At 40.2% G+C, this 25,000-nt stretch overlaps 3 protein-coding genes across 3 annotated transcripts in view; 1 reads left to right on the top strand and 2 right to left on the bottom strand.

Annotated features, from left to right (window-relative positions):
* The window catches only part of spred2a (sprouty related EVH1 domain containing 2a), a 34,125-nt gene extending 24,481 nt beyond the window's left edge, over positions 1-9,644 (bottom strand). The window contains exon 1 of the mRNA XM_053336703.1: positions 9,504-9,644. Within this exon, the coding sequence (XP_053192678.1) occupies positions 9,504-9,529 (26 nt within the window). The 5' untranslated portion in view covers positions 9,530-9,644. The remainder of the gene's footprint in view (positions 1-9,503) is intronic.
* Positions 1-25,000, bottom strand: part of LOC128376266 (E3 ubiquitin-protein ligase TRIM39-like) — a 230,296-nt gene that overhangs the window by 152,365 nt on the left and 52,931 nt on the right. The gene's annotated exons all lie outside the window — the stretch shown is intronic.
* LOC128379418 (homeobox protein Meis1-like) overlaps positions 17,980-25,000 on the top strand; it is a 79,031-nt gene continuing 72,010 nt past the window's right edge. Inside the window, exons 1-2 of the mRNA XM_053339041.1 lie at positions 17,980-18,039; positions 23,939-24,225. Of these exons, the coding sequence (XP_053195016.1) occupies positions 18,028-18,039; positions 23,939-24,225 (299 nt within the window). The 5' untranslated portion in view covers positions 17,980-18,027. The remainder of the gene's footprint in view (positions 18,040-23,938; positions 24,226-25,000) is intronic.

Raw genomic sequence — 25,000 nt, 5'->3', positions numbered from 1 at the left:
AGGACAGATGGAAGGAAAGAAGGGAGGAAGAAAGGGAGGAAGGACAGATGGAAGGAAGTACAGAAGGAAGAAAGGTAGGAAGGACAGATAGATGGAAGGACAGAAGGAAGAAAGGACAGATGGAAGGAAAGAAGGGAGGAAGAAAGGGAGGAAGGACAGATAGAAGGAAGTACAGAAGGAAGAAAGGTAGGAAGGACAGAAGGAAGAAAGGACAGATGGAAGGAAAGAAGGGAGGAAGGACAGATGGAAGGAAGTACAGAAGGAAGAAAGGTAGGAAGGACAGATGGAATAAAGGGAAGAAGGACAGATAGATAGAAGGACAGAAGGAAGAAAGAGAGGAAGGACAGAAGAAATAAAGGTAGGAAGGACAGATGGAATAAAGTACAGAAGGAAGAAAGGTAGGAAGGACAGATAGATGGAAGGACAGAAGGAAGAAAGAGAAGAAGGACAGAAGAAATAAAGGGAGGAAGGACAGATAGATGGAAGGACAGAAGGAAGAAAGGTAGGAAGGACAGATAGAAGGAAGTACAGAAGGAAGAAAGGACAGATGGAAGGAAAGAAGGGAGGAAGAAAGGGAGGAAGGACAGATAGATGGAAGGACAGAAGAAATAAAGGGTGGAAGGACAGATAGATGGAAGGACAGAAGGAAGAAAGAGAGGAAGGACAGAAGAAATAAAGGGTGGAAGGACAGATGGAAGGAAGTACAGAAGGAAGAAAGGGAGGGAGGACAGAAGGAATAAAGGGCGGAAGGAAGGAACAAAGAAAGGATAAAAGGAAGGTAGGAAGGACAGATGGAAGGAAGGTAAAGAACACAGGAAGGAAAGTGGGCCGGACTGGACCCCTCGGCGGGCCGGATCTGGCCCACGGGCCGCATGTTTGACACCCTTGACGTAGAGCTTTGTGCTGCTCATGAAGCTTATTGCAAAAATTGGCCCTATCTCTTTTGACTGTTCCTTCCTTCCTTCCTTCCTTCCTTCCTTCCTCTTTTCCTTCTTTCTTCCTTCGTTACTTCTTTCCTTCCTCATTTCTTTTTTTCTCACTTCCTTCCTTCCTTCCTCCCTCCCTCTTTTCTTCCCTTCCTTCCTTCCTTCCTTCATTCCTTCCTCATTCCTTATTTCCTTCCCCTTTTCCTTACATCCTTCCTTCCTTCCTTCTTTCCTCCTTTCCTCCCTTCCTTCGTTCCTTCCTCCCTCCCTCTTTTCCTCCCTTCCTTCCTTCCTTCCTCATTCCTTACATCCTTCCTCTTTTCCTTACATCCTTCCTTCCTTCCTCCCTTCCTTCCTTCCTTCTTTCCTCCCTTCCTTCGTTCCTTCCTCATTTCCTTCTTTCCCCGCTTCCTTTCTTCCTCTTTCCTCCCTTCCTTCGTTCCTTCCTCATTTTGTTCATTCCTTCCTTCCTTCCTTCCTTCCTTCCTTCCTTCCTTCCTTCCTTCCTTCATTCCTTCCTCATTCCTTACATCCTTCCTCTTTTCCTTCCTTCCTTCCTCCCTTCCTTCCTTCCTTCTTTCCTCCTTTCCTCCCTTCCTTCGTTCCTTCCTCACTCCCTCTTTTCCTCCCTTCCTTCCTTCCTTCTTTCCTCCCTTCCTTCGTTCCTTCCTCATTTCCTTCTTTCCCCGCTTCCTTTCTTCCTCTTTCCTCCTTTCCTTCGTTCCTTCCTCCCTCCCTCTTTTCCTCCCTTCCTTCCTTCTTTCTTTCCTCCCTTCCTTCGTTCCTTCCTCATTTCCTTCTTTTCCCGCTTCCTTTCTTCCTCTTTCCTCCCTTCCTTCGTTCCTTCCTCATTTTGTTCATTCCTTCCTTCCTTCCTTCGTTACTTCTTTCCTTCCTCATTTCCTTTTTTCTCACTTCCTTCCTTCCTTCCTCCCTCCCTCTTTTCCTCCCTTCCTTCCTTCCTTCCTTCTTTCCTCCTTTCCTCCCTTCCTTCGTTCCTTCCTCATTTTGTTCATTCCTTCCTTCCTTCCTTCCTTCCTTCCTTCCTTCCTTACTTCCTTCCTCTTTTCCTCCTTCCTTCCTTCGTTACTTCTTTCCTTCCTCATTTCCTTTTTTCTCACTTCCTTCCTTCCTTCCTTCCTCCCTCCCTCTTTTCCTCCCTTCCTTCCTTCCTTCCTCCCTCCCTTCCTTCCTTCTTTCCTCCTTTCCTCCCTTCCTTCGTTCCTTCCTCCCTCCCTCTTTTCCTCCCTTCCTTCTTTCCTCCCTTCCTTCGTTCCTTCCTCATTTCCTTCTTTCCCCGCTTCCTTCCTTCCTTCTTTCCTCCCTTCCTTCGTTCCTTCCTCATTTTGTTCATTCCTTCCTTCCTTCCTTCCTTCCTTCCTTCCTTTACCTGAGCACAACAGGAGGGTTAAAAGAAATTATGGTGAGGAAATAAAACTGTGAGGGTGTAAAACTGGGGGAGGGAGACTATAAGTAAGATTTTTGACAAGTAACCCCCATAGTAATCCAACACTCGTCCTGATGATCATGCTACCTGCCTCTCTGTGTGCCCTGGTGCATTCTGGGTAAACATTTCACAGGTTGAGTCTATTATCTGGCTGTACGAGGCCATATGAGTCATGTGTTTACCTGCAGGGGTGTGCACAGTGTGAGGAAGTCTGAAAGAAAAGGTAGCCTTGCTTCTTCAGGTTACCTTCCTTCCTTCCTTCTTTCCTCCTTTCCTCCCTTCCTTCGTTCCTTCCTCCCTCCCTCCCTCTTTTCCTCCCTTCCTTCCTTCCTTCTTTCCTCCCTTCCTTTGTTCCTTCCTCATTTTGTTCATTCCTCATTTCCTCCTTTCCATCCTTCCTTCTTTCCTCCTTTCCTCCCTTCCTTCATTCCTTCCTCCCTCCCTCCCTCTTTTCCTCCCTTCCTTCCTTCCTTCCTTCCTTCGTTCCTTCCTCATTTCCTTCTTTCCCCGCTTCCTTTCTTCCTCTTTCCTCCCTTCCTTTGTTCCTTCCTCATTTGTTCATTCCTTCCTTCCTTCCTTCCTTCCTTGACCTGAGCACAACAGGAGGGTTAAAAGAAATGTCTCGTGCTGATGATCATGCTACCTGCTTCTCTGTGCGCCCTGGTGCATTCTGGGTAAACATTTCACAGGTTGAGTCTATTATCTGGCTGTACGAGGCCATATGAGTCATGTGTTTACCTGCAGGGGTGTGCACAGTGTGAGGAAGTCTGAAAGAAAAGGTAGCCGTGCTTCTTCAGGTTACCTTCCTTCCTTCCTTCCTCCCTCCCTCTTTTCCTCCCTTCCTTCCTTCCTTCTTTCCTCCTTTCCTCCCTTCCTTCGTTCCTTCCTCCCTCCCTCCCTCTTTTCCTCCCTTCCTTCGTTCCTTCCTCCCTCCCTCCCTCTTTTCCTCCCTTCCTTCCTTCCTTCTTTCCTCCCTTCCTTTGTTCCTTCCTCATTTTGTTCATTCCTTCCTTCCTTCGTTACTTCCTTCCTTCCTCGTTTCCTTTTTTCTCACTTCCTTCCTTCGTTCCTTCCTCCCTCCCTCTTTTCCTCCCTTCCTTCCTTCTTTCCTCCCTTCCTTCGTTCCTTCCTCATTTCCTCCTTTCCATCCTTCCTTCTTTCCTCCTTTCCTCCCTTCCTTCATTCCTTCCTCCCTCCCTCCCTCTTTTCCTCCCTTCCTTCCTTCCTTCCTTCCTTCGTTCCTTCCTCATTTCCTTCTTTCCCCGCTTCCTTTCTTCCTCTTTCCTCCCTTCCTTTGTTCCTTCCTCATTTGTTCATTCCTTCCTTCCTTCCTTCCTTCCTTCCTTCCTTGACCTGAGCACAACAGGAGGGTTAAAAGAAATGTCTCGTGCTGATGATCATGCTACCTGCCTCTCTGTGTGCCCTGGTGCATTCTGGGTAAACATTTCCCAGGTTGAGTCTATTATCTGGCTGTACGAGGCCATATGACTCATGTGTTTACCTGCAGGGGTGTGCACAGTGTGAGGAAGTCTGAAAGAAAAGGTAGCCTTGCTTCTTCAGGTTACCTCCTGCACCCTGCTCTAGGACAAAGAATCTGATTTTCTAAAGGTTTGGCTCCAAGAACTGAGGGTGTGTTCAGGGTCCGACATGTTCAGAGCGGTTTATTCAAAGGCTGCAGCTTTTATTACACTTTCACAACCGAGTCTCAGCATCGTAACACTTGAGAATGGAGATAGAAAACTTTAAAAATAGACCTGTGGTGCTGTTAAAAGCTCTGAGTTTGTTTGTAAGTGGTTCGATTTTTACATTAACAAGACCGTCTTTGAACATCACCTACTGTCACTACATGATCCTTCTCTCCTCCCTTCCTTTCCTTCCTTCCTTTCCTTCCTTCCTTCCTTCTTTCCTTCTTTCCTTCCTTCCTTCCTTTCCTCTCTCCCTGCCTTCTTTCTTCCCTTCCTCTTTTCCTTTCTCCCTCCCTCGTTCCTTATTTCCGCCGTCCTTCCTTGATTTCCTTCCTTCCATCTGTCCTTCCTCCCTCCCTCCTTCTCTCCTCCCTTCCTCCTTTCATTCCTTCCTTCCATCTGTCCTTCCTCCCTCCCTCCTTCTCTCCTCCCTTCCTTTCCTTCCTCCATCCCCCTTTTCTTCTTCCTTCCTTCCTTCTTTCTTCCCTTCCTCCCTCCCTCCTTCTCTCTTTCTTTCCTCCCCCCTACCTTCCTTCCTTCCTTCTTTCCTCCGTCCTTCCTTCCTTTCCTTCCTCCATCCTTCCTTCCTTCCTCCCTTCCTTCCTCCCTTCCTTCCTCCCTTCCTGCCCTATAAAGGGTTAACCCAAACCATGATCTTTTTCTAACCCTAACCAATGGCGTTAAATCATCTACTGTCACTACATGATCCTCTGTAACATGTAAAGTCTAAAAAACATTGATTCTGCTCTCTAACTGGTAGGTTCTTCATAACTTTGGGGCCTAACGTGGGTTCATGAGCCTCTCAAGGTGATGAAACTGTAATTTACTGTACAGGTGTTGGACTGTGGATGCCAGCAAGCAGTAAAGCCGTAAAAAACTGATGCAAGTTTATGAGGATGAGGTCATCTGAGGGGCAAGTTGTGTCTCGAAAATTGATTAGTTGGTTTGGAAAAGCAGCCACCTGACTTTTTTTTCTTCCTGTACTTCTAAAGATACCTGAACTTTTCATTAGTCGATCGACATAAGAAATAAATCTGCAACTGTTTTGATCTTCGTTTTAGTCATTTTGTGAAGTGAAAATGTAGAAATGAGGATTTGCTGCTTTTCTTCTTCTTCTTATGTGATAATCAGTATTTTAAGATTTTGGACTGTCGGTTGAACAAAACTTGGTAAGATCACTTTAGCTTTTAGGAAAATATGACACAGTTTTTCTGGCATTTCATAAACCAAACAATCAATCGATTAATCAAGAAAGAAATCGGCGGATAAATCTATAATGAAAATAGAAATTCATGAGCTGCAGCTACAAGCTCACAGTGTTAACCCTCCTGTTGTCCTCAAGTCAAGGAAGGAAGGGAGGAAGAAGGAAGGAAGGGAGGAAAGGAAAGGAAAGGAAAGACGGAAGGGAGGAAGGAAGGGAGGAAGGACGGAGGAAAGAAGGAAGGAAGGATAGTAGGAGCGAGGGAGGAAAGAAGGAAGGAGGGATGGAGGGAGGGAGAAAGGAAAAGAGGAAGGAAGGAAAGAAGGACGGAGGAAAGAAGGGATGAAGGATAGTAGGAGGGAGGGAGGAAAGATGGAAGGAGGAGGGAGGGAGGGAGAAAGGAAAAGAGGAAGGAAGGAAAGAAGGACAGAGGAAAGAAGGAAGGAAGGTAGGAGGGAGGAAAGAAAGAAAGAAGGATGGAGGGAGGGAGAAAGGAAAAGAGGAAGGAAGGAAAGAAGGACAGAGGAAAGAAGGAAGGAAGGTAGGAGGGAGGAAAGAAAGAAGGAAGGAGGGAGGGAGGAAAGGAGGAAGGAAGGCAGGAAGGAGGGAAGAAAAGGGGATGGAGGAAGGAAAGAAGGAAGGGAGGAAAGAGAGAGGAAGGAAATAAAGAAAGAGAAGGTGGAAGGAAGGACAGGAGGAAGGGAGGAAAGAAGGAACAGTCAAAAGAGATGGGGTCAATTTGACCCGGGAGGACGACACGAGGGTTAAACACCTTCATTAAATCCTTCTTCAGTATAAACACAGTTCATACACCCTCATTACTTTAACCCTTTATAGGACACTCATTGAAAGGAAGGGAGGAAGGAAGGGAAGGAAGGAGGGAGGAAGGAAAGGAAGGTAGGGGGAGGAAAGAAAGAGAGAAGGAGGGAGGGAGGAAGGGAAGAAAGAAGGAAGGAAGGAAGGAAGGAAGGGGGATGGAGGAAGGAAAGAAGGAAGGGAGGAGAGAAGGAGGGAGGGAGGGAGGAAGAACAGATGGAAGTAAGGAAAGGAAGGAAGGACGGAAGGGAGGAGAGGAGGAGGGAGGGAGGAAGAACAGATGGAAGGAAGGAAGGACGGAGGAAATAAGGAATGAGGGAGGGAGAAAGGAAAAGAGGAAGGGAAGAAAGAAGGCAGGAAGGAAGGAAAGGAAGGAAGGAAGGAAGGAAGGATATTTTGGGATATTTACAGAAGTTACCAAATATAATTATTTGCCCAATAAAGGGTTAAGCCTTGTTCATATTCTTATTATTTTACCTTATGAAACAGTGTCTGACAGAGAAACACTGTTCTCATGGACCACGTGGCGGTTGGACAGCAGCAAACATGCCACCAGTCAGAGCAACAGACTACTACGATACAACTCTGAGACGGTGGACTTTGGCATCTGACAGTAAAACAGTCGAGACAAGACATTAAGATAAGTCCCACGTCAATCTGTAAGCCTTAATGCCAATAAGAACAACATACCAATAATCATCAATGACATAAATGGCACTAATCTAGACTCATTGACGACCCATAGCGCTCTACGATACATACCAACATGCTCACCAACGCACAAATATATATGACTTTACACTTTCGAACTGTGTGCAGTGCATTAGCCAATCCTTTCCCAGAGAGGTGACGTCATGTAATGTGTCTTTCTTTCATTTTATAACGTGATTTATGAAGACGTGGGTTGGGTGGATGTCTGTGTAATCAGCTCGGCAACAGGAGAGCATTGTTCGAGTTCATCAACCAGACATTTTTACTGTCACCTGTAATAAACTAATAAAATGTTTAATATCCTTCCTTCCTTCCTTCCTTCCTTCTTTCCTTCCTTCCATCTGTCCTTCCTCCCTCCCTCCTTCTCTCCTCCCTTCCTTCCTTCTCTCTTTCTTTCCTCCCCCCTACCTTCCTTCCTTCTTTCCTCCGTCCTTCCTTCCTTTCCTTCCTCCCTCCTTCCTTCCCTTCCTTCCTTCCTTTCTTCCTTCCTTCCTTCCTTCCTTCCTTCCTTCTTTCCTTCCTTCCATCTGTCCTTCCTCCCTCCTTCCTTCCCTTCCTTCCTTCCTTCCTTCCTTCCTTCTTTCCTTCCTTCCCTTCCTTCCTTCCTTCCTTCCTTCCATCCTTCCTCCCTTCCTTTTTTCCTTCCTCCTTTCAATCCTTCCTTCCATCTGTTCTTCCTCCCTCCCTCCTTCTCTCCTCCCTTCCTTCTTTCCTTCCTCCTTTCATTCCTTCCTTCCATCTGTCCTTCCTCCCTCCCTCCTTCTCTCCTCCCTCCCTTCCTTCTTTCCTTCCTTGCCATACCACCTGCATGCAGAATAGGACTTGGGCACTGTACGCAATTTGAAAGTTTAAAGTTGTGTTATTTGTACCCAAGATTGTGAGGCTTTCCTATCGAAGGCGCCCAACAATGTTTCTATGCACCACCCATTCAAACAACACTGGAGTAGAGGAGCCTGGGATCAAACCACCGACCTTTACGATTGGCGGACGTCCTTCTGAGCCACAGCTGTCCACACAAAACACTCAGAATTGATACTACTAAAACAAATATAGCGTACCATTAGCTGCTTTTTGATATCAGTCACTCTAATTTGACCTTGTCAGGCCTCGAAAAGCAGCGGTAGAAAGTAACTAAGTACATTTACATTATGAGGTACTTGTACTTTACTGTAGTACAGTTTGAGGTACTTGTGCTTTACTGTAGTACAGTTTGAGGTACTAGTACTTTACTGTAGTACAGTTTGAGGTACTTATACTTTACTGTAGTACAGTTTGAGGTACTTGTACTTTACTGTAGTACAGTTTGAGGTACTTGTACTTTACTGTAGTATTTCCATGTGTTGTACTTTCTACTCCACTACATTTATTTAACAGCTTTAGTTACTTTTCAGATGCAGATTTGACACAATGGATAATATAACAAGCTTTTAAAATACAACACATTGTTAAAGATGAAACCAGTCAGCAGTGTGTAGTCGGCTCACATTTCAGATGTCTATGAGTTGTTACAGTGTCAGTCACGGTGGACAGCACTAAATACAAAGTGTAAACGACCTCCGAGACGCATTGTGATCCGATCACTCAAACCACTTGCCGAGGTTACCTTTTGCAGTCTAATGTGTACTCTGAGATGTCACCGACAAGGACATAACAGGAAAATAAATCATCAGTGCAGGATGTGGCGGTTGTTTTCGTAGGCGGTTGAAAGAATGGAGTGGAACAGTTTGGAAAAGCTCAAACGTGTTCATCAGTTATTGAAATATTTTTATTAGCTTTTCAGCACTAAAAACAAATCTGGTGTTTGTCTGACTGATGTAATAACTCCAGGGGAAATTCTTGTGGAAATTATGTAGTGTAGTGGTCACAAGAGAGAGACAGGTGTGAACAACAATGTGTCTCAGCTGTCCGCTTGTGATTGGCTCAGATGAGACACATCATGCTAATGTCAGGTACAAACAGGGTTGAGTTGTTAACAGCTCCACCAAATACTGATTTTTCCCTCTAAACTTCTCACATGCTTTCATTTCAATAAATGTTCAAATGATCCAATATTTCAGCAAAAATCAAAGATTAGAGGAAAAAGTCCAAAAACTGAAAACACATTTGTGTATCAGGACCTTTTTTTAAACACATATATAACATATATAACCCTCCTGTGGTTGAACCTGTAGACATATTCAACCTGTGCTGATGAGTCACAACATGCAGTGGCCTCATGTTCAGGGGTCATGACTCAGAGAGGTTTGGATATGCTGCTTTATGCTCCGGTGGAGGAACATCGTGGAAAAATAGGCGCAAATGAGGCCGGAAAAATACAAAAAATGTGTATTTTTCACGGCAGAAGCTGCTCAGTCAGTGTGCTCAGTCATGATGCAGACTGCACCTCCATCATCTCTCTCTGTTATGACTCCATCACATCTGTCCGACCTCAAGCCTTCCTCTTCCTCTCCACTGCACCTCTCCTTCTCCCGACGGCCTCTCAGAGGAAGAAGAGGAGGGTGATGAAGACGAGGAGGATGAGGAGAGCTCCTGCACCCCTTCATCAGCCTCTGTTCCACCGGAGCACACCAACATATCAGCGCCGATCCTTATCCATGTGATCGGCGCACAAACCCCGGAGGCAACGCGACAACCAGCAGCCAATCGTCCCCATCATCATTATAACAGGCTTAGAATAAAGGTTTATTATCGTTAACATTATTACTGGATGTACTCACTCGTCTGGGCGCGTGTCCTCGTTCATTTTTCCCGTTTCACCTCCGGTAATAATGAGCTGCCTCCGCGGCTGCACAGCGCAGTGTCTTCATGTTCCCTGCTCTATTTAATCCCGGTGTGTGTAGTTTATTCTCGGATATATCCCTGCCGACTCTCCTCCTCTTCCTCCTCTTCTTCTCCTTTCACTTCTTCTCAATTACTGGAAGCGCATCCGAAGAGGCGCATCCGACCTCCTCCACCACCACCACCACCACCTCCTCCTCCTCCTCCTCCTACGCCTCCTCTTCTTCTTCTTCTTCTTCTCCTTCTTCTGCTTCTGCTTCTACTTCTTCCTACTACTCCTCCTCCTCCTCCTCCTCCTCCGCCTCCGCCACCTCCTCCTCTCCCTCCTCCTCCTCCTCCTCCTCCTCCCCCGTTGGGTCGGGCTGGAATGCGGTGACCGAAAATGGTGCGCTGGTTTCGGTGAGGATGGCCCCGGACGAGCCCCATCTCCTCCTCACTCCATGTTGGATTCAGTGCGAGCAGGAGGAGGGTTGACGTCACACCCGAAGGACTGCAGAGTCACGTGCTATTTCCATACAACAATAATAATAATAATAATAATAATAATAATAATAATAATAATCATAATAATAATCATAATAATAATTTAGGCTGTGACAGTATTGGTGTTAAAAGTAGTAAGAACCATAATACCCCAATACTTTTATTAAGTATCCTATAATTAGTGATAAAAGTAAGTTTGTAAACTAACAGTTAAAATAGTAGTAATAGTAAAAGAAGTAGCCTAATCTGTAGTTGTAGGGTATCTGCACATTTTAAAGATAAAATTAAATGACTTTTAAGACCTTTTTAAAAACCTCTTTAAGGAAAATAATAATTGCTGAGACATAATAATGCAAAAGCAGAATTTTACTGTTGTATTGTGTTGTACTGTACTGTAGTGTGCTGTACTGTACTACTGTGCTGTGCTGTACTGTACTGTCCTGTGCTGTACTGTACTAGACTGTGCTATACTGGACTGTACTGTACTGTATTGTATTGTTCTGTGCTGTGCTGTGCTGTGCTGTCCGGTACTGTACCTCTGAAGTTGTGGTGAATCGGAGTGATCCATTACAAATTATCTTGACCATCGTCTCCACCACAGACTGGTCCAGTTTCTCCGTCACAAGGAAATCTTTAACATTTAATCTTCAACAGCTCACGTCAGTCTAACACAAAGCTCTCAGCTTTATAGATTATGTCTCAACTAAACTTCACTCTATTCTGCTCCTTCAGTAACTTTGAATTTCATAATAATGAATCGCACATCTTAATACCTCAAATCCACCTCACTACATCTTAAAACTTCAACAACTTTATACACTTTTCTAATGTATATAGAATGCTGTCCTGTTTATATTTCATACTATTATATATGTATTCATATTGCATATTTGTATAACCTGCTGCTGTAACACAAGAATGTTTCAGTTTGGGATCAATAAAGCCCATCCATCCATCCATCCATCCATCCATCCATTCGTCCATTCATCCATCCATCCATCCGTCCATTCGTCCATCCACTCGTCCATCCATCCATCCATCCGTCCGTCCGTCCGTTCGTCCGTCCGTCCATCCATCCATCCATCCATCCATCAAGTTACTGTAAACTATTCATGTCCTGATCAGTTTGGACCAGCTGATCATCTGTTGAAAGTATCCACATATATATAAACACTGTGTTTTAGTGACACCTGGTGGTCTTATCAAGCTACTGCAATTTTAACTTCACATCTGCTCCACAGCTGTTCTGACTACAGTAATCTACAACACTGAATGTTTATTTGGTGAGGAAATGGTAGACATGACAGTGTATGTGTTCTATGTTTCATGGACCTTATTTAAACTTATTTATTTGGTTTGTTTGGTGTTGAACTTCCTGTCCTGTGATTTTAATGTGTCACAAATAAAACATGCAGAGCTTCAGGTGATGTTCAATGGAGTGAAAAACCATCTGCAAGGTTAGAAACAGGGTCATGGTTTAGGTGATATTCGTGTGCAGAGTATTTGTTAAAAATAATACAGGAGGCGTTTTGACTGAATGCTTGTATATGTTGCTTTATCACGTGTTAAACTGAGATTTAAGACAAGCTCAGACAAACTTTGTCTTTCCACAGATGAATGAAAACAAATGACACAGAGAAGAGAACAACATCCAGCTGAAGGAACAAGAAGAATCACACGCTTTTAAGCACAGCGGGACTTTAATACTTGAGGTGTCATAATGACATCGCCCTCTGCTGGTGAGCAGTTGTAACTTCATGTCACACCTTCAGGTGAGTTGACATTTATCGATTGTTGTTTCCATTTGCTGATATAATTGAAATACTTATTGTAGTTACTTGTTGCTCTGCTGTCCCTTTCCTCCTCGCTGTGCACTGTGACCACACGCTTATTTTAATGAAATTCAGCAGCAGATCATAATTGTTAGGTTATGTGTTCAGGACTTGTGAGGCAGGACTTATGACAGATACTGCAGCCATCCACCAGGGGGCGATCATAATGGTTTGGCTTCACTTTTGGGAAACTGTCATGATGTCCATATTTATATACAGTCAATGAATAAAACATACGCCTTCTATCCAGAGTTATAACCTTATATATTGTAAATAATACCTGTTACAGCACTGAGTTGTGGAGTTGTCTTAAGTAGATTGAACTCTGAGATTTTGGGACGAGTTACACTTTTGTGCTAAAAGCAGAGTTCGAGTTACATGGGAGCAGTAAAATCACACATCTCTGGAAGTCACTAAAACATTACCATCAAACATTAATTTAATGACAAATAATAGAGTTTTCAGTTCAATGACTTTTATTTACATGAACGAGACAAATCAAACTGAAACTAGAAACCTTCGTCCCTTTAAATTATTTTAAAAGTAGGATACGAGACGTGCAGTTGTTTTAACTGTACAATTGAGATGTGATGTGATGATATTTATTGCTGTCTTTGTTATGATTTGTATTTCACACTGTTGTTGTCTTGTTAAATGTGTGTTGCTGCTAACTGACCCTGTCTTGGCAAAGTCTCGCTTGCAAAAGAGGTTTTAATCTCAATGTGACTTTCTGGTTAAATAAAAGTTAAAGATTTTTTTTTTTTAAATAGGCAAACAGAACTATGCATCATAACTCTAATGAATGACAGTGACTATGACTGCACTTCCTCACCAAGCCACTGTGAGGCGCTGTAGAATAATATTAATGATATTAACGCTCTGAAGCCTGGGCCTGTGTCTACTCAGAAACTCGTGAATGCTCTTTTAAACGGATGCATTGGAAGCAAATGATCAATACATTCCCGCCATCCACAACATATACTTTATTTCTATGGAGTTTAGCTGTAGATTGGCCTCCATGCTGCCGCTTCTGCTGCCAAACGGATCTGCAAGGCTGGATAAATGTCCGACCACCACACACACCTGGTTACAGCTGGCACTATGTGCAGTAATTGGTAAAGTAGATAATTCAATTTATTTGGAACTAATTACACATTTTAGTAACAATTGCCCAACACTGATAGTTTTGTCTTATGTGGACTGAACTTTACATCTCTGTTAATATGGGAGGGGTAAACACAACGCTGACATATCACCATATTATTAGATAATATCATAACCTCACTAAGACGATGGTGAGCTAGTTTCGCTACAACTTGATTTACCCACAATAACACAAAATACAGTGAGGTCGTAGTTAGCTCCTGGAAACATCATATTTCAGTGTGTTGAAGTTGTTAGCAAACATTTATTTCCACATCCGGCAGTTACTAAGCAACATGCTCAATCATTAGAAGTCGTGTTTCTGTCCACCTGCTGAATGTAAGTCCAATATTAACTCTCTTTTAGCTCTGTTTTTACTTTCTACCAACTCCTGAAGGAAATATCTAAATGCTCCACTAGCTAGTCTTCAGCTAGTGAATCAATGTTGCAGCCGGAAAGCTAAACAATTAGCTTAAAACTCAACTATAAAGCTCCATAAAGCTGAGAGGAGCTGATAATGACAATTCTTCATTCATCACTACGACACACAAACACATTACACACTGATAAATAGACTTTATATGACAGTTTCTGCTTTTACAATGAGCTCTGTAAATCGGCCTCTCAGGTTGTACTGATGCGCTTTAAACACTAGATGGCGCCACTGCCCAACAGTTCACCAGACTCATATTAAACGTGCAGTCTGCTGTTTTCTCTTCGTTTTAATGAACTTTAACAGTAATGTAAAGTTAAATGTTGCCCTCACAGAGTATTTTATCCTCCACATTTAAAGTCTGATTAGGCAGGAGAAGCTTTAGTTAACACATTTATTCATATTTTAATATTAACCCTTTATTGGGCAAATAATTATATTTGGTAACTTCTGTAAATATCCCAAAATATCCTTCCTTCCTTCCTTCCTTCCTTCCATCTTTCCTTCCTTCCTTCCTTCCTTTCCTTCCTCCCTGCCTTCTTTCTTCCCTTCCTCTTTTCCTTTCTCCCTCCTTCGTTCCTTATTTCCTCCATCCTTCCTTCCTTTCCTTCCTTCCATCTGTCCTTCCTCCCTCCCTCCTTCTCTCCTCTCTTCCTTCTTTCCTTCCTCCGTCCTTCCTTCCTTCCTTTCCTTACTTCCATCTGTTCTTCCTCCCTCCCTCCTTCTCTCCTCCCTTCCTTCTTTCCTTCCTCCACCCCCCTTTCTTCTTCCTCCCTTCCTTCTTTCCTTCCTCCATCCCCCATTCTTCTTCCTCCCTTCCTTCTTTCCTTCCTCCATCCCTCCTTCTCTCTTTCTTTCCTCCCCCTACCTTCCTTCCTTCCTTTCCTTCCTTCCTCCCTCCTTCCCTTCCTTCCTTCCTTCCTTCCTTCCTTCCATCCTTCCTTCCTTCCTTCTTTCCTTCCTCCCTTCCTTTCAATGAGTGTCCTATAAAGGGTTAATAAAGTAGCTTATGTAAATGATGTTTTGCCATGAAGGTTTTATAAGAATTGATCAGGAACAGGCTGCTGTAAGTGTATAATAAACATATTTTTTTATTAGAGAAAGAAGTATTATTGACTCAGTAAAATCTTTTTAAAAAACAATGCAATTTTGTCAAACAAGAAAAATGTTTCTATTCTAGAATAAAATAAGTAAAATATAATCTAAAATATTCTATTAGTAACACGTCACTGACTTCTGTGTCAAAAATGCAAAAATGTGACAAAGCAACGGTCATGTCCTGTTAAATGCTGATAGTGTGCAGGAGCTGATTGTTCTGTTTCTAAAAAATGCAAAAAATGACGACGTATTTCTGGAATTCAAACAAAAACAACGTGCCACATGTTTGTTTTCCTTCTTTAATCAGACAGCAGGAGTCAAACTACAGAAAGTATGAAAGGAAACATTCTTCAAAACTTAATCATTTCATACCTAAATGACTACTCAGAGCTGCTCTGACCCGCTATGATACACGGGACAAAAATGAGCCCAAATTTACATGAACGTCTTCCACCCAAGGAGCACTTTGTATGGAGAGGCCGACCAGTGATTTAGAGACATTGGCTGAAGTGAAACTATTAAAAAACAAATTCAAAGTTTTTCAAGCATGTCTTAAACCAACAGTCAGGAGCACAAAGTAACATTAAGTGTGTTTATGTGTCTGTAATGATTCCTCCTGTTCATACTGATCATTAGATCCTTCATAATGTTTACAATGGAAGTGATGGAGGACTAAATCCACAGTCCTCCTTCTGTGGAAACATTTAAAAGTTGATGTGAAGCTAATATGAAGCTTCAGCGTCCAAATGAGTCAAATCTTCATCTTCTATGTTTCAACGTTACAGTGTTTTTAGTAGCAAAGTCTTTTTGTTACTATACTTCCACCACAGAGAAACAGGAAACACTAAGAGGAGATCTGATGATAAAAAGACTGTAAATGTGTCTGATATCACTTGATATGACTAACTCACACTGCTGAAGCTCAATACAAGCTGATCATCTACTTTTAAATGACTGTGTGGACTCACTGTGGATTTAGTCTCCATCACTTTACATTAAAGCACTTTTAAAGGTTTTAATATTCAGTATGAACAGGAGGAATGATTACAGAGAGGTTCATCTGGACACCTGACTGCTGCTTTCAGACACACTGGAAACACTGAACTTATCCTTTGATACCAAACTTTATTTATGAAGATGAAGTCGTTTACTTAAAATTTCTTATACTGCCAGACAGTTTTATCCATAATGATGCATCCGTCTTTATTTGGTAATAATTTATTTCATGAGTTAAATCTGAATCTAAAAGAAGAGCAATTTCTGTAAATATGAGCTGGAATAGTAACATAACTTTTATTTCATATATAAACATTTATTACTTACCTACCTTAATGATAGAGTCCCTGGATGCTTCATTATTGATTATTGATTTGTTTGATAGTTGGATGAAGCACATATATTGTGTAAACACAATGTAGACTGAAACAATAAAAGCCTTAAAACTATATTTTAATTTAAAGCCCCTTGAGATATATATAACAGGCTAATGCAGGTGATACCTTCAGATTATTATTACAGGTAATGTTGAGCTTTACTGCTGCAAACAAATAATCAATAACAAATTGGTATCTTGTGATCTTTGTAATAAGCATCTGGAGCCGATGACAGTAACCCAGTTTAACCAGACATCAACCAGCACTTTGACTCAACCTCGTTTTTATTTTAATAATTAAAATTTCACTGTTGTATGTACAGACTTGGATCCTTATAGTTCCACTTAAAGTTCTCTCCATAACTACAGTGAAATACACACATGATTAAAACTATTTTTGACGCCTCCCTCAACAGTTCCTCTGATGCGCGCACACACAGCTCCCTCTCGGTAACGCGCCTTCTCACGTCTCTGGTATGGAAAGCCCAAAGTGCCATTTCAACACCGTTTATCATCATATGTGAATGACGCCAGTGTTTGCGGTGCTTTACGAAGAGCAGCAAAAACAGAGCTTTTAATGTGACGGGGTGCCGTAAAAAGTGCTGTTTTTTGCATCGCTGTAGTGAGCCACACCAGACGCTGCTTATGTTTTACAGCGTTTTTCCAGATGATAATAAGCCTTCTGAAACATAGCCAGTGTGAGTTCAGACCAAAGCAATGTATCCATGAAATGCGCCTGCTGTGTTGTTTTTCCGCATTGTTACAGTAAAGTACTAAAGATTCAGAGGATTGATATCATTTTAATATATTGCCCAGGCCTTATAGGCTCACTACAGCACAGCAAAAACAAACTGGCACTTTTTACGGCACCCCTTCATGTTAAAAGGAAGATAGCGGCGCTCTTGCCGAGTAAACCGCTGCAAAAATCAGCGTTTTAATTAAAATCAGGCGTATAAAACGGCATATTATGATAAATGGTGTTGAAATAGTGGCGTTTCATGGTACTTTGAGCTTGTCATGGGCTCCACATGCATATTATACGTAATTTGTCACATAGGCCACAGGAGTACCAAAAGGCGCTTTTTACGGCGCCATCACGTTAAAAGCGCAGTTTTTGCGGCTCTTTGTAAAGCGACGGAAATAGTTGCACTTTTGCCGAGTAAACCGCTGCAAAAACTGGTGTTTTGTTTAAAAACGGCCATTAAAAAGCAGTATATTATGATAAATCGTGGTGAAATAGCTGGTGGCGTGTCATGGCACTTTGGGCTTTCCATACTTGAGATGTAAGAAGGTGCGTTACCAATGATAATCGCAAAAACCGGCTACGTTGAAAGCGCTGTTTTTGCAGCTCTTCCTAAAGCGTCAGAAATAGCACTTTAATTAAAAACGGTGTAAAAGGCGGTATATTGATTTCACTGGTGTTGAAATAGTGGCGTGTTTCATGGCACTTTGGGTTTTCCATACTTGAGATGTAAGAAGGTGCGTTACCAATGATAATCGCAAAAACCGGCTACGTTGAAAGCGCTATTTTTGCGTGTCTTCGTAAAGCGTCAGAAATAGCGGCATATTATGATAAATGGTGTTGTAATAGTGGCGTGTTTCATGGCACTTTGGGCTTTCCATACTCGTGTAGTCTCTGCTCCTTTAAGTGAGAACCGAAGCAGTCCCCTCCTCCCCCTCCATCCCTCCCCGCCCTCCCTCCCCTCACACCCGGGAAGCCAGCTCTGAGGGAGGAGGAAGCTTCTCCGCCGGAGCTGTGATGGGGATTTGAACGCACCTCACGGCCCGGCTCAGAGCGCAGCGGGCGGGTCTGCCTCACTTGAACCCCCCGGTCTGGTCTGGTGTGGATGTAAGAGGATCGGATTCGGCCTGCTGATTGAGCGCTTTTGGTTGATTTTGTTTGGTTGCTTGGAGCTGGAGGCCGGGAGCAGGACAGCGTCTGACCGAGCTGGTGCTGCTGTCGGCTGGACTCGCTTCTTCTTTTTTTTTTATTAGGATACACAGCTTTGGGATTAAGTGATTATCGCTCCGGTACCGGGGAGTTGGATGTGTGTTTTGCCCCCGCAGGAGTCACCTGGAGTCCGGGCGGAGAGACGGGACTGATGGCGCAACGGGTGCGTAAAAAACTAACTTTGATTAAAAAATAAAAACGCAGAGAAGAAGAAGAAGAAGAAAAAGAAGAAGAAGAAAGACGCTTTGATTTGAGTCTGAAAGCAGATGAACAAGTTTGACATGAAGTAGAGACAGTAGCGGAAACTTTTCTTTAAATCAAACAAAGTGAAATCTGAAAGGAATAAAAAAAAGATTTAAAGATGCAACATGCAGCAGAACATATAAAACATATAATAATAATAAATGTTTTATACTTTAATAAGGAGGCAAAGTGGAGATACGACTCATAAAAATCCAAATTATACAAAATATCTTTAATATTATTTGTGGAAATGTTTTTACTGAGATGTTTAGTAACATCAAAGTAAATAAAAAAGTATATAAAAGAATAATGAACCTCTTATTTTCCACTCCTGCTTGTTGAAGCGTTAATAAATGAAGCCTGACATTAGCGTTATTTCTTATAATTAACGTTTATAATTTAAATGTTTATAATTAAGAATGACGGTACAAACTTTCACCTGTGCGTAAAAAATAATCCTGTAAAACTTATTTCCATCGTTTTTATTCTTATTTAAAAACAGTTTTTAATATAATGTAGAGTTTTAGTTTTGACTGAATTATTGTATAAAAACGATCTGCACAGAAAACACGTTTTATTATGTGGATTATTATAATAATTATTAAAAGAGTTAAAGTTTTAATCAAAGTGAGCAGAGAGTAAGAAACGGGAGAGTTCATTTACGCTATTTAAACGCAGCTTCGTTTTTATTGTTTTATTTTTCTAAATTAATATTTTTTATATTTAAACTTGCAGCAACTTTACAGCCTCTCTTTACATTAGTTTTCTTTTTGTTCCAGTTTGCATTAAAACCTTTTTTTCTTCTTTTTCTGTTTTGAAAAAGTTTAAGATGAAAGTTGAGTTTTAAATAAAAAGTATAAAATGAAATAAAACATTTAATTCTCTTCAGTTTAGTTTTTAATCTGCGGGGTTTTTAAAAAAATGAGTTTTAGTTTTAATTTCAAAGTAAAATGTTAGTTTATGAGTGGAGTTAGTTCACAGGTGAGTCAGACAGCGGCCTGTGTGTGTGTGTGCGCGTGCGTGTGTGTGTGTGCGCGTGTCGGAGAAGAAAACGTTTTTATTTCCTGAACACTTTGTTTGTTCACGGCTGATAAAATGTGATGTGACGCAGCTCAAAACACTCCAAACATCCACGAGACCCCCAAAATACATCCCAAATATAATCGATGAGTGATCAGACAGGCCGCTGATTGGCTGAGGTCAAAGTTTAAACTGCATTTATTGATCAACTTTTATTGCTTTAATTTATAGTTTCTAATTTGAGGACGTTTAACCTTCAGAAACACTTTGAAAACGTAACAAATAAGGAACATAAACCAACAGGAACAAGCGTCAGGAGTCACGTGTTTGTGAGTTTAAAGAATAAAAACTCATCATAGAAAAGATAAATTTAAAATAAAGTGAAAACATTATTTACGTGTTGCTCTTACGTCATTTAAACAGGCGTGAAGTTAAGTTTTAATTCTCTTTAACAGCTGTAATAAATCTATAAAGCAGTTTACCTGATAAAATAAACTAAATATATTTTTATTATAAAACCCTTTTTTTTTAAATAATGGATCTTTTTAAATAGTTTTTAACTTTTTATTATGGAGGATAAAGTTTAAAGACAATTTAAATGAATCAGTTTCGTTTCTTTATATTAAAAACTAACAAAAGTCCAATTAAACTTTGACACAAAGACACTTTTTAAAATGAATAAAGTGTTTTTATAATTTAATTTAACATCATTTAAATTGAACTAAACATCCTAAAATGTAATTATCATGTTAGGAATTAAATTAAATCTGCTGCTTGTTTATTTACTTATATAAACTTTTTTAGGAGGGGGGGGGGGGTGAAATGTTGCCTGTTTTCCTCTTTTTATGCTTTTGACTGAATATAAAGGGGGGGTGGACAAAATAATAGAAACACTTAATACAATGTGATACAACAAGACTCATAGTCAATCACCTCCCATATAATATAATATAATGTAATGTAATGTAAGATAATATATAATGTAATATAATATAGGGTGAAATGTTTCCTCTTTTTATGCCTTTTGTTTTTATCACAGTCTGAATATAAAGGGGGGGTGGACAAAATAACAGAAACACTTTTACACAATTATTTATTATAATCCGACAAAACAAGACTCATAGTCAGCTGAAAGGTTTTTATATCACCTCACATATAATATAATATAATGTAATATAATATAATGTAATATAATATATAATGTAATATAATTAAATATAATATAATATAATGCATAATGTTTTTACTTTTCATTTAAATCATTCTCTAATCTGAAAAATGACTTTCTGACTTTTTATTAACATACTGTGCGTTTTTATAAAGTTTAAACCTTTTAGTATTTTTCTGTAGTCCTTCACAGTATTGCTCACATTAAGAGAAACAGAGAAACGGGGGGGGGGGGGGGGTGGACATAATAACGGGAACACCTGTAGCCTGTGCTCGGCCTTTTGTTGACAGTGTTTGAGAGGCGTTCGCTGTCTCTGCTCGCTCCTCAGACGTCGCTCTGTTTGTGCTTTATTTATTTATTTAATATATTTAATATATTTTATACACATAGAAAATACACCAACTCATATTCTGTTATTTAACAAAGGGTTGGGGGCTTTTTTTAGGATTAAACGGCTTTTTATGGAGGTTCGTTTTTAGACATTATTGTAGATTTGAGCTCATTTAATTGGTTTTCTCATAAATCTTTTTATGACTTCGCTGCTTTTTAAAGTTACTGTAAGTTTAACTTTAATACTTTACATGCAAATCATCCTGTTCAGCTTTTATAATAAATGGTTAGTAATAAACTATAATGTTGTCATTCACAGGTATGAGTGTGTATTAATGTATTTGTCACTAAGTGGAGGCTGCTGTATAAATAGATGCTGAATGATAATGAAGTGAAACACAATAATAGTTAGGGCTTATTATCATTATAGATTAATCTTTAGGGTTATTTCCTCTATTAATCATTTAGTTGTTTCGTCTGTAAAATGTGAAAAATGGTGAAAATGTAGATGAATGTTTCCCAAACTGCATGATGTCAAACTCAGATGTCCAAACACAAAAATATTCAGTTTATTTTCATAAAGGAGAAAAAGAAACGTGAAAAAGCTGGAATCAAAGAATATGGATGCTTTATTTTCCCTTAAAAAGAAATAACTAAACGATGAATCAGCTTTAATACAAGATGCAAGAAATACTGAAGTAAAAGTACTGCAGTATTATGAGTAATGTATTATGCAGTATTACAGTAAAAGTACTGCAGTATTATGAGTGATGTAGTATGCAGTATTACAGTAAAAGTACTGCAGTATTATGAGTGATGTAGTATGCAGTATTACAGTAAAAGTACTGCAGTATTATGAGTGATGTAGTATGCAGTATTACAGTAAAAGTACTGCAGTATTATGAGTGATGTATTATGCAGTATTACAGTAAAAGTACTGCAGTATTACAGTAAAAGTACTGCAGTATTATAGTGATGTAGTATGCAGTATTACAGTTAAAGTAGTGATATATTATTATATATGACATCATTAGATTATTAATAGTGAAGCATCAGTGTTAGAGCAGCATGTTACTGTTGTAGCTGCTGGAGGTGGAGCTAGTTTATACGACTTTATATACAGTTAGCTAGTTTATACTACTTTATATACAGTTAGCTAGTTTACACTACTTTATATACAGTTAGCTAGTTTACACTACTTTATATACAGTTAGCTAGTTTACACTACTTTATATATAGTTAGCTAGTTTACACTACTTTATATATAGTTAGCTAGTTTACACTACTTTATATACAGTTAGCTAGTTTACACTACTTTATATATAGTTAGCTAGTTTACACTACTTTATATACAGTTAGCTAGTTTACACTACTTTATATACAGTTAGCTAGTTTATACTACTTTATATACAGTTAGCTAGTTTATACTACTTTATATACAGTTAGCTAGTTTACACTACTTTATATACAGTTAGCTAGTTTACACTACTTTATATACAGTTAGCTAGTTTATACTACTTTATATACAGTTAGCTAGTTTATACTACTTTATATACAGTTAGCTAGTTTACACTACTTTATATACAGTTAGCTAGTTTACACTACTTTATATACAGTTAGCTAGTTTATACTACTTTATATACAGTTAGCTAGTTTATACTACTTTATATACAGTTAGCTAGTTTATACTACTTTATATACAGTTAGCTAGTTTATACTACTTTATATACAGTTAGCTAGTTTACACTACTTTATATACAGTTAGCTAGTTTATACTACTTTATATACAGTTAGCTAGTTTATACTACTTTATATACAGTTAGCTAGTTTATACTACTTTATATACAGTTAGCTAGTTTACACTACTTTATATACAGTTAGCTAGTTTACACTACTTTATATACAGTTAGCTAGTTTACACTACTTTATATACAGTTAGCTAGTTTATACTACTTTATATATAGTTAGCTAGTTTAGTCCAGTGGTTCCCAACCTAGGGGTGGGGCCCCTCCAAAGGGTCAGCAGATAAATGTGAGGGCTGCTGAGATGATTAATGGGAAAGAAGAAAAAACAAAGTTCTGATACACAAATGTGTTTTCAGTTTTTGGACTTTTTCTGTAATCTTTGATTTTTGCTGAAATATTGGATCATTTGAACATTTATTGAAATGAAAGCATGTGAGAAGTTCAGAGGGAAAAATCAGTATTTGGTGGAGCTGTTAACAACTCATAGACATCTGAAATGTGAGCCGACTACACACTGCTGACTGGTTTCATCTTTAACAATGTGTTGTATTTTAAAAGCTTGTTATATTATCCATTGTGTCAAATCTGCATCTGAAAAGTAACTAAAGCTGTTAAATAAATGTAGTGGAGTAGAAAGTACAATATTTCCCTCTGAGATGTAGAAAGTAGCATCACATGGAAATACTACAGTAAAGTACTAGTACCTCAATCTGTAGTACTTTAAAGACCGTGTAAAGTGAATTCAAACATTTTCTTCTAAACACATTAAATAGGTCATAAATGTTTTTCTAAAAAATGTGTAAAAAGCATTTCAACCATTTAGATTTGAATTGTGGAGCTAGGCTTCACAAACTGTGTTTCAAGATTTCTGTGTTCAGGATTTAGTGATTAGCATAAACCCGCCCCTGCTGCTGTAGAGGTATAAATACATTCAGCACACACTACTACTACTACAGTCTACAGTTAGCCTGTTAGCTGAGTTAGCCGCCGAGCTAGCAGCTGAGTTAGCAGCAGAAAGTTCTCAGATGTGGCGTCCATGTTTCTGGTAGAGGTGGTGACTTTGATTGACAGGTGACACTTGGTAGGGGGCGGGGCTTCAGCGAACTCGGCGGCCACGCCCACAGCGTTTGGGAGCAGAGAAAGAGGCTGATTTTTACACAACTTTGAAGCCTAATTTCATATATTTGGTGATTTTTTTAATCATTCAAATTTGGCAGGGTGGTTAACAACACACTTTTCTGTGGTATGTCAAACTCAGAACACATATTTATTCTTACTTTACACAGACTTTAAGTAAAAGTACCTCAAACTATAGTACAGTAAAGTAGAAGTACCTCAAATTGTACTACAGTAAAGTTGTTCTTATTTACAGTTCTATTTTAATGATATAAAATAACTTAAAATGTCTTTAAATCAACGTATAATAACTTGATTATGTTATAAACTGTGTGTAAACTGCTTTTTAAAGTTTAAAGTTTTTTTTGAAGTGCTGGCCGTAACTCAGCTCAGGAGGTCAAAGGTCACACATGTCTTTTCTCTCTGTGTGTGTTTCCCAGTATGAAGACTTGGCCCACTATGGGATGGAGGGGGTTGGTGGTGTTTACGGAGACCCTCACCACCATCATCATCATCACCACCATCATCACCACGCTGCTGCTGCTGCCGCCGCTCGCTCCCTGCAGGCCGTCCACCTGGCAGCCGCCGCCGCCGCCACTGGTCCGTACCCTCCTCACCAGTACACCCAGTCCAGCCACACCAGCACCAGCACCGGCAGCAGCAGCAGCAGCAGCACGGCCGGATCAGCTGGAGACGCTGCCAAGAGGGACAAAGACGCCATTTATGGGTACGATGAGTTTACTGACACTGGGAAAAACAACAACATCTACTAAGTTCTGTCAGGATTTGTGTGTTTGGAGCGGCGAGCCGAGCCGAGCCGAGCCGAGCCGAGCCAAGTCTGTCTGTCTGTGTTTTAATGAGATGAAGTGAAGCCAGCTGAGTGTAGACGAGAAAACAACAGACGTGGTGGGAAAAAAGTATAAGAATGTAAAAAAAACAAAAAAAGGCCTGAATCCTGCAGTTATAGTGTCAAAATAAAAGCACACAGGTGTCAAAATAAAAGCACACAGGTGTCAAAATGAAAGTACCCTCTTAGTGTTTCCTGTTGAGCTGTGGTGGAAGTATAGGAACAAAAAGGACAGTCTTTCTTTCTTTCTTTCTTTCTTTCCTTATCGTCTTCCTTGTTCTTTCTTTTTCTTTCTTTCTTTCTTTCTTCCTTCCTTCCTTTTGTCCTTCTTTCCTTTCTTTTTCTTTCTTTCTTCCTTCCTTTTGTCCTTCTTTCCTTTCTTTTTCTTTCTTTCTTCCTTCCTCCTTTTGTCCTTCCTTCCTTTCTTTCTTTCTTCCTTCCTTCCTTTTGTCCTTCCTTCCTTTCTTTTTCTTTCTTTCTTTCTTTCTTTCTTCCTTCCTTCCTTTTGTCCTTCTTTCCTTTCTTTTTCTTTCTTTCTTCCTTCCTTCCTTTTGTCCTTCCTTCCTTTCTTTCTTTCTTCCTTCCTTCCTTTTGTCCTTCCTTCCTTTCTTTTTCTTTCTTTCTTTCTTCCTTCCTTTTGTCCTTCCTTCCTTTC

This window comes from Scomber japonicus, chromosome 2 (genome assembly GCF_027409825.1).
Source record: "Scomber japonicus isolate fScoJap1 chromosome 2, fScoJap1.pri, whole genome shotgun sequence".
Classification (NCBI taxonomy): Eukaryota; Metazoa; Chordata; class Actinopteri; order Scombriformes; family Scombridae; genus Scomber; species Scomber japonicus.
This window is presented reverse-complemented; position numbering and strand designations above follow the sequence as displayed.